The sequence below is a fragment of the Bos taurus genome, chromosome 9 (genome assembly GCF_002263795.3).
Source record: "Bos taurus isolate L1 Dominette 01449 registration number 42190680 breed Hereford chromosome 9, ARS-UCD2.0, whole genome shotgun sequence".
Classification (NCBI taxonomy): Eukaryota; Metazoa; Chordata; class Mammalia; order Artiodactyla; family Bovidae; genus Bos; species Bos taurus.
This window is the reverse complement of record NC_037336.1, coordinates 41,865,363-41,881,106: the sequence shown is the minus strand read 5'-3', so window position 1 is coordinate 41,881,106 and position 15,744 is coordinate 41,865,363. Positions and strand designations below refer to the sequence as shown.

General features: G+C 39.3%; 1 protein-coding gene across 1 annotated transcript in view; it reads right to left on the bottom strand.

The window, feature by feature from the left end:
• The window catches only part of SNX3 (sorting nexin 3), a 47,213-nt gene extending 37,035 nt beyond the window's left edge, over positions 1 to 10,178 (bottom strand). The window contains 1 exon segment of the mRNA NM_001079778.1: positions 9,867 to 10,178. Within this exon segment, the coding sequence (NP_001073246.1) occupies positions 9,867 to 10,028 (162 nt within the window). The 5' untranslated portion in view covers positions 10,029 to 10,178.
• Positions 10,179 to 15,744: the final 5,566 nt, after the last annotated feature.

The window sequence follows — 15,744 nt, the reverse complement described above, 5'->3', positions numbered from 1 at the left end:
TTTCACCAAGTAGTATCATTAAATTGAACTGAATAGAATCAAACTGACCTACCTCCCTACGTTCCAGTCTATAAGCTTCCTGCCTTTAAGAGCAAGCCATACATTAACACAGTGACTGGCATGTACTAGGTGGTTCATAAATGTTCATTTATTGGACAGTTTTAGGGAAAACTGATCAAAGAAAACATCCAGTCCTGTTTCAGGTTGGTGTGAACTTCTAAATGCAGCAACCACATCTTTTTAAACTTGGCATTCCAGTTCAGTTCAGTCGCTCAGTCGGGTCCGACTCTTTGCAACCCCATGAACCGCAGCACACCAGGCCTCCCTGTCCATCACCAACTCCCCGAGTCCACCCAAACCCATGTCCATTGAGTTGGTGATACCATCCAACCATAGCATTCCAAGTGCTCAATAAAACAACTGGCCCACAGGAGCCACTCAAATGTTAAGTTGAATCTAAAAAGAAATGTAGTTAGGAAAAAACTGATTAGAGTCTTAAGAAAATAAAACTGGGCAAATACACAGATTACAGATAAGAACCATATCTAACATCTAAGTGAAAATGTCTACAATTTATTTCAGCTTAAGTATATCAACATCATCTGCCCTTTTAAACTAAGAGAAAAATTCTATCAATTTACTATATTGTTCCATTTTGAGAACTAATATCACAGTTCCTCAATTTTCAACTTAACCCCTTTCTACAATTCACACATTAAACTTACCCACATCAGTGTCCAACTAATACCAATTTAATCATTTAATAATGGCATACTGCTATAACATGTAAACAATTACCATGTAAGAACACAAAACGTTAAATGATGATATGGTATGAAACAACTAATTCTGAGCTAGAAAATATCTAAACCCCAATCCTGGCTAGAACAGACTCTAGTTTTGTCAGGCACCACCTTCAGTTTTGTCACTGGTTTATCAACTGAAACTAAACCACCATGAACTAGCTACCTAACAGTTTCTATCAGCCCCAACTCTCTCTCTCTAGATATTCAAAGGAGTTTACAAAAGGCTTCAAGCGAGAAAACTAGTTTTACAAACTGAAACTCTTTGTGGTTGGCCTTAATATGAATAGTAGATGTAATGACTCACAAGGTTAGATTGTGTCTTTGCAAAAACTCGACCTTTAGAAGGAAAAAATGGCGCCTACTATTTCATTCAGTACCCAAGAATAGGACCATGCTTTACAATCAAATAAGATTCTCCAAGTGCTTTGTTTTCCACTATTCCAAAGCTACATAAAATATAGACCAGTGACTGGCCAACTTTTTCCCAAATGGCAAGACAGTTATTTGAAACTACTCAGCTCTGTCCTTTCAGTGCAAAAGTGGTTGTAAATACTATGTAAACAAAATATTAAAAGATATGCTGTGTTCTAATAAAACATTAAATAGGTAAGCCCATAGCTGCTGATCCCTGTTCTATAGTGATCAGTGTTTTAAGACTGTTTTCTGTTATATAATATGGTGGAAATCTTTGAGTGTAAATTTAAACAAAGGTCTGGTGATACACAGAAGTATGCCTAGCCAACAAGACTTTTATCTTTGTTTCCACATGAAAATGATCCGTAATATCATGGCAAAGAGGAGATATTGAGAACTAGACATAAGAAAACGAACTTTGAGGCTCCTTTGTTCCTCTAAATGAATTAGAATTTCCAAACTTACTATAGAACAGAGAAGCTCATCCCGTAAGGACAGGAAGGGGAAAAACGGAAAGTAAACAAGCTATAGGTGGCAGGTGTGGAATAATTTTAGGAAAGCCAAGGAAACAGAGATGCTACATCATTTATAAAAGTCTAGAGAGCAAAGAATTAGAAAGTGATCATTCCAGTATTGTTAGGCACTAAGTAATTTTATTAAAGTGATCTTGTCTTCCTAGGATTCCCTGGTAAGAGACACTAACCTCACTCATTTAGATGGCTCAAACAATATACTCCATTACTCACTGTCATCAACTAAAACGCTGGTCCCAAGTAAAACCTCCTACATAGCTTTAAACAGTCACTGAAGGCAAAAAAAAAAAGTTAATCATGTATTTTCCATACTTCTAACCCAAACTCGACCCCATGACGTACTTCTATCGAACATGCCATGTCTTCATGCCTGCCTCCTTTTTCTACTCACCAAAATTTTCTCTGGAAGGGATCAAATTTATTTACATCAAAACAAACAAACAAAACCCAACTTACATTCAAGGATGTCAAAACTAAAAGGAGCTCAAATTTTATTTCTTACAAATCAAATAAACTTTCTCTAAACTTTGAAATCTCAGTCATCAGCAAACAAAGGAAAAAAAAGACAAGAGGAGAATGTTGCCAGTGCCACAGCCTAGAAGACAGACCCGATTACTTCTTTACCACTGTGTGGAAGCAGAGAACAGTGTCTGTTCCTCCTTTCTTCACATGGCTGCCCAGCTAGATTAAATTCCACAGCTTCCTTTATAGCCAAATGTGGCAATGGGCCAGAAATGTGCCTTCACCTTGCCTAGAATGTGGATGTGATACCAGGAAGCTCACAGTCAGGTCACAATGCCAGCCCTGGACTGCTCAAGACTTCTTCACATGAAAAAATAAACTCAGTTTTTGAGGTCTCTGTGAGAACAGCCCAAACTATACCTTAACTGACCATATGTCATATTTTACTATGCTGTCCTAATAGGTTCTAAGTTAAATATTTCTTTAAAAGAACACCTTATTTGGCTGAAAGCTTTAAATCATTTAACTAAGCAATCCATAAACAGCAGTACCAGGATTACAGTATTGATTTTCTCAGATACCACCTTTCTTATATGATAGTCAAAAAACTGCTCGCTCTGCTTACATGGAAGCAGCATCAGATCAGATCAGATCAGATCAGTCGCTCAGTCGTGTCCGACTCTTTGCGACCTCATGAATCGCAGCACGCCAGGCCTCCCGGAGTTCACAGAGACTCACGTCCATAGAGTTAGTGATGCCATCCAGCCATCTCATCCTGTTGTCCCCTTCTCCTCCTGCCCCCAATCCCTCCCAGCATCAGAGTCTTTTCCAATGAGGCAACTCTTCACATGAGGTGGCCAAAGTACTGGAGTTTCAGCTTTAGCATCATTCCTTCCAAAGAAATCCCAGGGCTGATCTCCTGAAGAATGGACTGGTTGGATCTCCTTGCAGTCCAAGGGACTCTGAAGAGTCTTCTCCGACACCACAGTTCAAAAGCATTAATTCTTCGGTGCTCAGCCTTCTTCACAGTCCAACTCTCACATCCATACATGACCACGGGAAAAACCATAGCCTTCACTAGACGAACCTTTGTTGGCAAAGTAGCAGCATATTATAATACAAACATAAAAGTATCTAAAAATAACATTTCACTCCTTTTTTTTGTTAAGTATGATTGTGAAAGTGAGATGAAAAATCTCATGGAATCACCAAAATACCTGAAAATTAGGCACTAGTAGATTTTACACTTTAAAGGTATAGGGTGGCAATACTACTAAAATACAAAGATTTCTTAAATGTATATAAATTTGTCTCTTCCTGATTTCTGGCTTACTTTCATGATTATTACACAGGGATACAGACATGGATGGCATAAGACAGGGGTGAAAAGATCAGGCTTGGCTGAATGTAGTAAATGCTTCTCCTTCCCCCAAAGCTAAGTTGTTGGCATGCTTTGATAGTATCTAAATTGTCTCCCCTTTAAAAATAGTTTTCATCTTTGGCCAATATCACTGGTTTTCCTCTCTGCTACATGTAAGGATCTGCTTCTTTTTCTCCCTTCCCTCCCCCTACCACCCTAGAATTTGCCTTTTTAAAAATCCCATTGAGGCTACTAACCACTGCAGCTCCATTTTTTTTTTTTCATACTTCTCTGTTGCCTGTCATAACTCAAAAGACAGAGAGCCTGGTGCCACCAGGTATAATCCTTGCTGCACAACAGTAAGGTGCCCTTGCTGGGGTGCTTTTTAAATTACCACTTCCCAAATCCCACCCTAACCCAATTAAAAAAGAATCTAAAGGATTTCAAAAGCTCCCCGGGTGATAATGAATGTTCAGTGAGGGTGAAAGAAAAAATATGGCCTCTGAAGATCAGAAAATCTATATTCAAATCCCAGTTTTGCCATTTAATAGCTGTGATTTTGGACAAGTTACTCAACCTTCCTAAACTCCATTTATTCCTAAAGTATCCACTACATGTCAAGCACAATGTCAGATGTTGAGTTAGGGTGATCATGACAGTCCCTGTCCTCTAGAAGGTTACAGAAGAAACAGGAATTAAAGGGAAAAAAAGTGAAAGTCACTCAGTCATGTCCAATTCTTTGCAACCCCCATGGGCTGAAGCTCACCACGCTCCTTTGTCCATGGAATTCTCCAAGCAAAAATACTGGAGTGGGTAGCCATTCCCTTCCGCAGGGCATCTTCCAGACCCAGGGATTGAACCTGAGTCTCCTGCATTGCAGGATTACCATCTGAGCCATCAGGGAAGCCCATACAAGCAAACAAATGTAATCCTAAAAGGGCTACAAGGACACACAAGGAGGAAATCCAGTCTAGATTCCAGGGATCAGCAAAATCTCTAAAAAGGTAAAAGCAAGGCTGAGTTCTGCAGGACAAGTAATGATAGCCAGATAAGGCTGCTAAAGCAAGATAGAGGAGGAAGTGTATGCAAAGGCCTGGATAGTAGTCAGCTTATTTGGGAGATATAAGTAGTTCAGCAAAACTAAAATAAGAATGAGGGAGGAACAAGAGATGAGGATCAACAATGACTTCAGCTTCCACATTTGCAAAACAAAGATATTATTTGCTCTGCTTGGTTACTCAAAGATCAAATTACATATATAGCAAACTGTCTTGAACACAACAGGTACTCAGGTGATAAATTCCCTCACCTTTCACACGAGAAGAAGCTTGCCTTTTATAAGCATTTCCAATCAACAACACACTTTTTCTTTTGAGCCAATCAACAACACACTTTTTCTTCAGATGATTTCATCATAGCACAGAATTCAACAGTAAGTTCTTTTCAGCTATTTTGTTTTTCTGGGGTGCATTTTATCTACTGTGGATTAATGAACAGTCAACTCTTAGGTCTCAAGGACACTAACATTGAGACTTCCTTCTAAAGGTTCAGACACTTGAGGGTTCTCCAACACCAGGCTGTAGATAAAAAAGGTTTTAATATATTGTTTAAATGAACTGAAGCTGTGAAGCAATACAGAATGTGGACCACAATACTTCAAATCCAACCCTGACTCTGATACTCACACGAGCTTTGTGCTTAGTCACTCAGTGGTGTCGGACTCTTTACAACCCCATGGACTGCAGCCCGCCAGGCTCCTCTGTCCATGGGATTCTCCAGGCAAGAATACTGGAGTCAGTAGCCATTTTCTTTTCCAGGGGATCTTTCAGACCTAAGGATCAAATCCAGGTCTCCTTCATTGCATGCAAATTCTTTACTGTCTGAGCCATCAGGGGAGCCCTGACTTTGACTTGAGTTAGACATTAATGATTTACGTTGGGTAAGAGACATCTTTCTGTGTCTTGGTTCCCTTATGTGCCAAAATGAACAATATAAAACAGGATCCCTTAACACAATATAACAGAGCTACTTTTTAACTGCCACTGCCTCACTCCCCCCACATTAAGGGATGGGTTAGGTAAGAACAGACTCTTAAAGCTATCTTTCCCTGATAGAGATCCTGGAGGTCAGCCATAGCTGGCAGCAAAGATGTATATCAGACTTTTCATGGTCAATTGATAAAGCTACCTAGATTCTGCAGATGTCCTTCGGCTCCAAAATGCTTTGATTCTTTTAAATACTATTTTAGCCCTTTAAGAATTAATTCACATAAACCCTAAAAACAAGTCTAAAAATTAATTTATTTCTGAAGAGAATACTAATGACTCAATTTAAAATGAGAGGACTCATCCAGAGAAGAATTACCAATACAAGTTTAGAATGGCAAATATTGTCAAGATGCTACTTTCATTATCTTTCCTGGTACAAGGTTTATTAGAAAACTTTACTATTCAGTTTTATGTTTCAATATGCCTCAACTTAAAAAAGCTACTTTTAGAAGCATGTCAGGTGATAATGTTAATTAAAATTACTGTGGTAATCATTTATGTATATAGCAGTCATTATGTTGTACACCTTAAATACAATTTTATATGTCAATTAGATCTCAAACTGAAAAAAAAAATATCAATACTAGCACAATCATAGGAAACATACTACCTTAAAATATGTCTGTGTGTGCTTAGGTGCTTAGTTGCTCAGTTGTGTCTCACTCTTTGTGATCCCATGGACTATAGCCCACCAGACTCCTCTGCTCATGGAATTTCTAGGGAAGAATACTGGAGTGGGGTGCCATTTCCTACTCCAAGGGATCTTCCGGGCCCAGGAATTGAACCTGAGTCTCTTGGGTCTCCCACACTGGCAGGCAGATTCTTTACCACTAGAACCATGTGGGAAGCCCCCACCTTAAAATATGGAGACTTCTATTAAATATTTTTGGTCTTAAGTGTGAAATTTTACTACATTCTGAATGGCATCACAGCTTCCCACATGGAATGACGCAAATAGAGTTCTTGATAAGGAAATCAAATTATTTTAGTAACTCACCCCTGCACATTAATGTAGAGAATGTAGTCAGCTGATCAATGACTTTTAATTTAGAAGTAGCTGTATTTAGAAAGAAGCAACTTTTGAGTGCCTATTATATACCAATCACTGTGCTAAAGAGAATTATGTGTATTATGTCATTTAGTCCTCTGAGGTAGGTACAGTCATCTCTCAGTATCCATGGGGGATCTGGTTCCAGGACGCACACACCTCCATATTAAAATCTGCAGATGCTCAAGTTCCTTATATAAAATGGTTTAGTATTTGCATACAACCTACGCACATCCTCTCTTTCACTTTAAACTATCTCTAGGTTACTTATAATACGTAACACACAATGCATATGTTATATATATATAGCTGCGGGTATGCAGCAAATTCAAGTTTTGCTTCTTGGGACTTTCTGGATTTTTTTCCTACTACTTTAGGCCTGTGGTTGGTTGAATACTCATATGCAGAACCGGCATCCTCAAATACAAAGAACCAACTGTACTATTATTAGCACACCTATTTTACAGAAGGGAAGTGGACCTTAGATTTTGTACCTTACTCAGTTATTCTTTGAACTCAGAGCTCAAGAAAAATCCTTAAATTAACTCTGGTTCAAAGCAGTTTTCTCTAGGTACAATACACCTTAATTAACTTAGAATCTTCAGAAAATTAAAGCCACATTATAGCACAAACTTCATAAACAGTGACTGAATTTCCCCTTCAGTTTTCTCTTTAATATGCCAAAATAATTCTAGAACCTGAGCTTTCCAAATCCTTTAATCATTTATGGTGCTCTCTGCTATGCCTACCATTAGAATGATTTTAAAAAACATTAATACTGTATCAATTATTTTTAAAAGCACAGAGATAATCAAGAGATCCTAATAGTCTTAAACACTATCCTCAAACCAAAAGATAAATGGAGATTGGGAAACTTGCATTCTAAAGTGCCATCATCCAGATAAAATTACTCTGTGAATTAGGGTAATTTCAATCAGATTCTATAAAATGGAACATTTTTCTCAAGACTAAAATTAGAGTGTAACCATAGGATAGTTTAAGGGCCCAAACTTTGGAACATAAAATGGTCTGACACGTGTCAAATTCAACAGCAGAAGGCAAGCAGCAGGGGCTAGGGAGAGAAGGAACAGTTTAGAAAAGTAGTAATAAATGACAAAATGACTTACCTATTCATCTCACTGGCAGCTGTACCTTAATTACTCTCAAAAATCACATGCTGCTAAAATAAGTTCTAATATCTTACTATACGGTGTCCTGCATTTTAAGTTAACACATTACATTATTAAGAGAATCCCCAATGACATTTCATAAGGACTAGAAACTCAATTATATTTTCTTAGAAGGCACAAGCACTTATGACTTAACAGTTACTAACACACAACAATCTGGTGTACATAATCTAACAAACCAGTGTAGGTGTGTATACTCTGTTAATTCCTTAACTTATTAATCACTCTTAAAAAGGATTGCTTTCTTCAAAATACAAATGACAATACCATAAGCACAATTTAAAGTGTCACATATGCTATTTGGTAATAAAAATCAGATGAATTTTTTTTTAAAACTGTTATTATACTTAAAGTCCATTTACTATGTAAGAACTCAGCATGACAAACACAGTTATTAAATGAGGAAATGTAGGCAGGAGATTCCACTTCAGTTGTGTGACAGGAAGTACTAGCTCTGGAAGTTTAGAAACAGGAATACCAAGCTCTGCTGTAGCACAAGAAATAAAGGAAAATATGCTGATGAATGAGAGTAAAAGAAGTTCTTTTCAGTTACAACCTGCGATATATTAAAGGCAACCCAAAACCATTCCAAAAGTTAAGGGGGAAAAAATGCCTCATTTTTTTCCACTAGGCTTAGGTGACAATGTGCTTCCTTAGGTACACTGGAATTCAGATTCTGCAGTTTCGCTGTAACAAGACTGCTTGTGACTCATGTTTTACACATCCTTAGAGAGACAAGGGTGACTTGTAACATTTAACAGGTTAGTTTCTATTTTAAGTTGGATGATTATTACATTTTTTATAGCAACACATAAGTAAATTATTTTTAAGTGTCTAAGTTTCACAACAGTGAATAAACTGAACATTACTAAACTGTACAGTTAAAAATGGTTAAGATGGTATATTCTGTTATATCTTACCACACAAAAAATGAGAACGTTAATCAGACATTATTCCACTTAAATGTTAATAGTAATTTGTTACATAAAATTTGATTACTCATAAACCAAATTCTTAGGCTTAATTTTTAGTAATTTGTTACTGTCATTAGCAGCTGGATTCGTTTCACTGTAACTAATTTTTAAAGATACTTCCATACATGAGGAAATTCTTTAATTTTAAAGTAGTGTGTGAGAGTGAAAGCACTATACTCAATTGGCATCTTTCAAATCATCTGAATTACTTACTGCCAACAAATACTGGTTATGAAATTATAAATGTGGTTCTACTTCAGCTGATTCTTTCATTCAGTGAAGTGCAAATTTCGAAATTAGGAGAGCAAGATCCCTAAATGAACAGGCTTTTCTTAAAGCAGTGGTAGTCTTGATTGTGAGGCAGGCAACACTTCCCACTCCTCAGCCTTTAGCACAATTGTGGCCCAAAATACTAAGGTCAATCATTTTCCATCACCGTTTTCTCACCTGGCTCAGCCCTACCAAATTTGACAGGCTTTTGTAAACTTTCTTAAGGTTCTGTTCAGAAAAGCGTGCAATCTAGGTGAGTTTGGTAGCACGGAAGGGCCTGAGAGGAATCAGCTTGGCTCGGCCAACTCGGGGGTGGGGGGGGGGGGGGATGGTCTCCAGGAAAAGAAAACCGGATTGGCTTCAACTTTGCGCAAACCCTCTTTCTCAGTCACAGATAGCTCCATTCCCGATGAAGGGCTGTGTTCTCGAAAGATCTACCCCTTTCCAACTCAAATGTCATTCCCAGATCAGCTGCTTGAGGGGCCAGCGGCGCTCAACCCACGCCCTCTTCTCCGAGTACCTTCTTCAAGTACCAGAGCTGGCCTCAGCTCACCCTACAAGCTCCCATCCAAGCCCTGCACGAAAGCCCTACACGAAGACTGGCCCTGGCCCGGACCCCGCCCGTGGAAAAGTCTGCCCCACCATGTCAGCAGGGGGCCCCGCCTGGGCGGCCGTGGCCGTTTGAAGGTCTGCGCTCCAGGGTCCGCGGCGGACAGCCAGGACCACAGGAGTCTCTCCGTAGTGGGAAAAGATGGCCTCACCTTGACCCTGATCTCGTAGGTGGTGAAGCGGCCCCGGCCGACCCCCACTGTCTGCGGGTTGCTCACATCTATCTCGAGGAAGTTGCTGGGAGGCCCGTAGGCGTCATTCAGGTTCTGCGGCTTGGTGATCAGCCGCCGGGTGTCCGCCACGGTCTCCGCCATTTCGCTGCTGCAGCCGCCGCCGCCGCCGCCGCCGCGGACTCCCTCCGCCCCCTCCGCGTTCTACCGACACCTCCGCCGCCGCTGCTGCTGCTGCTGCCCGCCGCGGAGACACCGGGCTCGCGCGCAGCGGTCGCAAGGCGAACGAGCACGTAGAGCGGGCGTTCACCCCCACGCGCGTAGCTCCTCCCCGCGTCCCTCCGGCTTCCGCCTCCTGTGCCCTGGAGGGAAACAGCTGACCTGTCGGAACTTCGCGCCCGAGACCCGGGAGACCCAGCGGAAGCCGCGGAAGGGGACTGGGTCTAGGCAGAGGAGGGGAACAGCAGGCTTGGAACTTGTAGGTGCGGACAGGTTCCGGCCGGACTACAGAGCCCACAATGCACCGGGCGAGCGCGCCCCCGCCGGGCCGAGGCAGAGCTGCTTTGGGCTCAGTTTCAGTGTCGGCCTCGGCCTGGAGCAGTGGAAAGAGCACTATACGAGATCTTCGCGGCCTTGGAAGACGCGGGGACAAAAGTTAAATGGCGAGCTAGGGGAGGTTTGCCCACAGTCCGAGCAAAATTGCCTACGCTAATTCAATGCCAACCTATCCACCGTCTCGCTGTGAACCACTGAAAATGCCTTTCCAGATAGATAACTTTGAATTAATGCCTCAAGTGATTTTTGACATCAATTTGATAGTTTTACCGTACATGCGTCTGGCTTGGTAAATTGTGGTAGAGTGGTCTAAAAACTACTTCATAAGATCATACCGTAAGGTCAAGCCGTTTGGGGAGACTGATCAGTCCTCTAAAACAAGATAATATATGGGCTGAAACTTGCCTTGAATTTCTGATGGTCGAGTGATCTGCAGCTTTTCCCCTTCACTTACCACACAGTTACAGTAAATTAAAAAAAAAAAAGTGGTAAACATATTGCTGCAGCATTTGAAATGGAATTCAGATAACCTTTATCAGAAACGAAAAAACGACAAAACAATTAAGTAGATCATAGTTAATCTCCGACAAATGCAAACTTTGAGCATTGAGGTAAAAGGACAGATGTCTATCCCTGCCTGGGGAGTTATCTCTCTTGTTACGGTCTCATAACCCTTTTTGCATTTCTTTATATGTTGAGTTTCAGAAAACTTATTCACTTTAAATAATCTGATTTGTCCCTTAAACTAAAAAATTACCTGCATCTTTAGCAATGCTCAGAAAAGTTGGTGTAAAAAATTACTTAAGCATGATGTCAATCCCTTTCAGGAAAACTCAACATTCATTCATTAAGCAAGGATTTACTGAAGACCTGCTAGGTGTTTTCAACTCTAGATATTAGAGGTAAAAGGGTGAGGAAGACATTAAAATTCCCTGATCTTATCAGGTTAATTGTTTTGTATTAATATATTGTCTATCTTGGGTAGACAAATAATAAACCAATAAGTAATACATCTACCAATATGATTAATGTTATAAAGAAGATAATACTGGGTAATGTGAATGAAAGTGACCCAACAAGCTCATTAAGTTGGTCAGAGAAGTTCTTTGAGTGTATCTCTCCAAGAGAGAGTAATATCAGAGTAAGTATGCCCAGACAGGACTCCCAGAATAAGGGCATACTTACTCTGTTGCAAGAGACCAAAGGGAAACTTGACAGGTATGATTACAGCAGTGAGCTCAAGAATGTATTTAATGATTCTTTGAATTGAACTATGTGAGACCTGAGAGACCAAGAACCACTCTATTGTATTGTCATCCATGACACTTGAACAAAGCAATTATGGGATATTTGCTTAGAAAGCTTCTGTCTCATTGGAGGCCATGGCAGAGTAGCTTTGGGCAGCAGCAATTGCCTGCAGTGAAGTAGCATCTACAGAAAATAGCAGCACAGTCACACAGCTAAAGAGCTTCCCAGGATAAACATCTGGAAAAAAATCATCTTTATTTTTCAAGGCGATACGATTGCATTCCTAGAAAAACCTATGAAGAGTAAGCTAGTAGAATTAGCAAGAAAATTTAGTGACTGAATGAAGGTATCAAATTTAATTTATAGTTTTCCTCTAAGCAATGTCTAGTTAGACTGGAGATGGGAAAAATATCATATTCATAACAGAGACCAAAGTAAAAAAGAAAACAAGAATGGAAGGCACAAGAGCTACAGGAAACAAAATTATGAAATTTTAATAAAAGATATAAGCCAAAACCTAAATAAAAAAGACTCCATGTTCTTGGATAGGAGGACTTAATATAAAACAAATCACCTAATTTACTATTAATAATGCAAATAGAATCAGAATCCCACTGCAGTTGGTTTTACTTTGCCTTGGGTGCATAGGGTAGTAGTGGACAAGAATTTTCTTTTTTAAGTTCATATGTTGGAGATTAACCAAGAAGACCATGAACATGAAAAGAAAAATGTGATTTGCTTTACCAAATGTTAAAACTTAACTATAAGACTAACTGTAAGCAAAAGCATAGGCAATTCCCTGGCTGTCCAGTGGTTAGACTCCTCACTTTCACTGCAAGGCCCCAGTTGGATCCCTGGTCTGGGAACTAAGACCTCACAAGCTTCTCAGCACAGACCAAAAAAAAAAAAAAAAAGCCACAAGAGTATGGTTTTGGCTGTGTATAAGATAGAGTGTAGTACAGAGGGAGTGTTTCACATCATTGGGGAAGTATTTCTGGCATAATCCTCTGCATTATGTGTGTCTGACTCTTTGTGACCCGTGGACTGTAGCCTGCCAGGTTCCTCTGTCTGTGGGATTTTCCAATCAAGAATACTGTAGTGGGTTACCATTCCCTTCTTCAGAGGATCTTCCCGACTCAGGAATTGAACCCAGGTCTCTTGCATCGTCTGCATTTTCAGGCAGATTCTTTACCACTGAGCCACCTGGGAAGCCCACCCCTGTGTTATACCATATATGAAAAAATTCCAGATAGAACTTATTTATTGTTGATGGTGGGTATTTTTTATTTTGGCCACACCACATGGCTTGTGGGATCTTAGTTCCCCAACCAGGGATTGAACCCAGGCCCTCAGCAATGAGAGCATGGAGTCCTAAACATTAGACCACCGGGGAATTCCAAGATACAATTCAAATATTAATATGTGTGTGTGTGTTTAGAGAAATTTTAGGAGAAAAATTGTACAACCTTGAGTAAAAAAGTGCTTCCTAAGCAATATGGGAAACAAACTATAAAGAAAAAGTAGTCATTTAAGTGCATAAATTTTTTGTAAAAATTACTTTTTAAAAGACATTATAATAAAAGAATTGAAGGAAATATGTTTGTAACAAGTAAGATAGTAAAAGGCTAATATTCCTAATGTGAAAAGAACTCCCCATAAATTGATAAGAAAAAGAATCCCATAGAAAAATGGGCAAAGAATGTGGATAGGTCCTATTTTATACTTTTTCAGATAATGAATTTATCAAATCTGCATAATAACTCTAAAAGTGGGTACTATTATTGTCTGCATTTTAAAAATGGGAAAACTGAGGCACAAAGGCAAAATAACTTGAGTACAGAATGGCAAAACTAACTCCAGTATTTACATATGTAACCACTATTTTTTGCTCTCTCTTAGGAAAAGAAATTAAAATGGACAGTAAATGAGAACAATATGCTCAATCTCATTAATCAAATAAATGTGCGTACGTGCTAAGTTGCTTCAGTAATGGCTGACTGTTTGGGACCTCTTGAACTGTAGCCCATCAGGCTCCCCTGACAATGGGATTCTCCAGGCAAGAATACTGGAGTGGGTTGCCATGCCCTCCTCCAGGGGATCTTTCCGACCCAGGAATCAAATCCTCATCTAAGCAAATATGAAATACTGTTTTCTGTCTAGCATATTGGCAAAAATAACAAGTAACAGGGAAATAACAGGGAAACAAGGATTTCCCTGGTGGTCCAGTGGTTAAGACTCTGCACTCCCAACACAGAGGGCCCTGGTTGGAACCCTGGAAGGGGAACTAGATCCTGCATGCTGCAACTAAGACTTCATAAGCTGAAACTAAGGATCAGGCAGGCCACAACTAGATCTAGTGCAGCCAAATAAATAACTAAAAAAAACCCCACAAGATCAGAAACAGTGTTATGGAGACTATAGGGAAAGAGACAATTTGCTCATATTTATCAAAATTAAAGATATTTGGAAAAAAGTATTTAGGAAACTTTGATCCCCAAATCCAACTTTTGCTGCAAGAGACTATAGTACTTAAGAATGTAACCACAAGAATGTTTATGGCAGCTTTATTTGTGGTGGTAAAAACTGAAAACAGCCTGAATTAGAAATGCTTGGATTATAGTATATTCAAACTATGGGAAAGTATATAATATTTTTATGTAATTTACATGTAATATATAAGTTAAATAATAGAGTAGATGAAATAGTTTAACTTTTATTTAAGATGTTAGAGTATACCTATTTTTAGTTATTAGAGTTAGAAGAGGAGGGACTTCCCTGGTGGTCCAGTGGCTGAGACTTCACACTCTCAATGCAGGGGCATTGGGCTTGATCCCTGGTCAGGGACGCTGCAACTAAGACCCAGCACAGCCAAATAAATAAAATTTTTAAAATGAATTAGAAGAGGAATATCCATGATATTTTGGAAAGAGGATCAAAGAATAATATGTGCAGTATGATCTAATTTGGGTAAACAAATAAAAGCCTGTCAGTCTACGTATGAAAGGATATACACCAGACTGTTAACACTGTTAACTCAAGAAAGGGTGGTAATTGAAGCGAGGAGTAGGGATGAGAAGACACAAACATAATCTAAGCATGGGCTAGATTATAGAAAACTATAACCAATTTTATGTTTTCCTAATGGTCCATTGGAGAAGGCTCTTGAGAGTCCCTTGGACTGCAAGGAGATCCAACCAGTCCATTCTAAAGGAGATCAGTCCTGGGTGTTCTTTGGAAGGAATGATGCTAAAGTTGAAACTCCAATTCTTTGGCCACCTGATGCGAAGAGCTGACTCATTGGAAAAGACTCTGATGCTGGGAGGGATTGGGGGCAGGAAGAGAAGGGGACAACAGAGGATGAGATGGCTGGATGGCATCACTGATTTGATGGACATGAGTTTGAGTGAACTCCGGGAGTTGGTGATGGACAGGGAGGCCTGGCGTGCTGCAATTCATCGGATCACAAAGAGTCGGACACGACTGAGCGACTGAACTGACCTGAATAGTCCATTTTAGACAAATTATGTCAATTTGCCTGTATTACTGTGTGTTCCTTGAGTAGTGTATTAGCTTATCATAGCTAGGTAGATCCGATCACTAAGATCATCCATTCCTGTTTATTCAGAGATCACTGAACAGTCAACTGATCGTAATTTCATTTTTGTGAGGATTTTCTTTTTTTAAATTTTTTTGAATTGAAATATAGTTGATTTATAATGTGTTAGTTTCAGGTGTTCAGCAAAGTAATTGCATTATATATTATGTATATGTATATATGTGTGTTTATATATATTCTTTTTCAGATTATCTTCCATTTAGATTATTACAAGATATTAAATATAGTTCCCTGTGCTACATAGTAAATCCTTGTTGTTTATCTATTTTATATATAGTAGTGTGTATTTGTTAATTTATCCCTCTCCCCCATCCTTTCCCTTTTTTTTTCTGTGTCTGTGTTTCTGTTTTGTAAGTTCACTTGTATCATTTTTTTTAGATTCCACATATAAGTGATATCATGTGGTATTTGTCTTTCTCTGACTTACATATATGATAATCT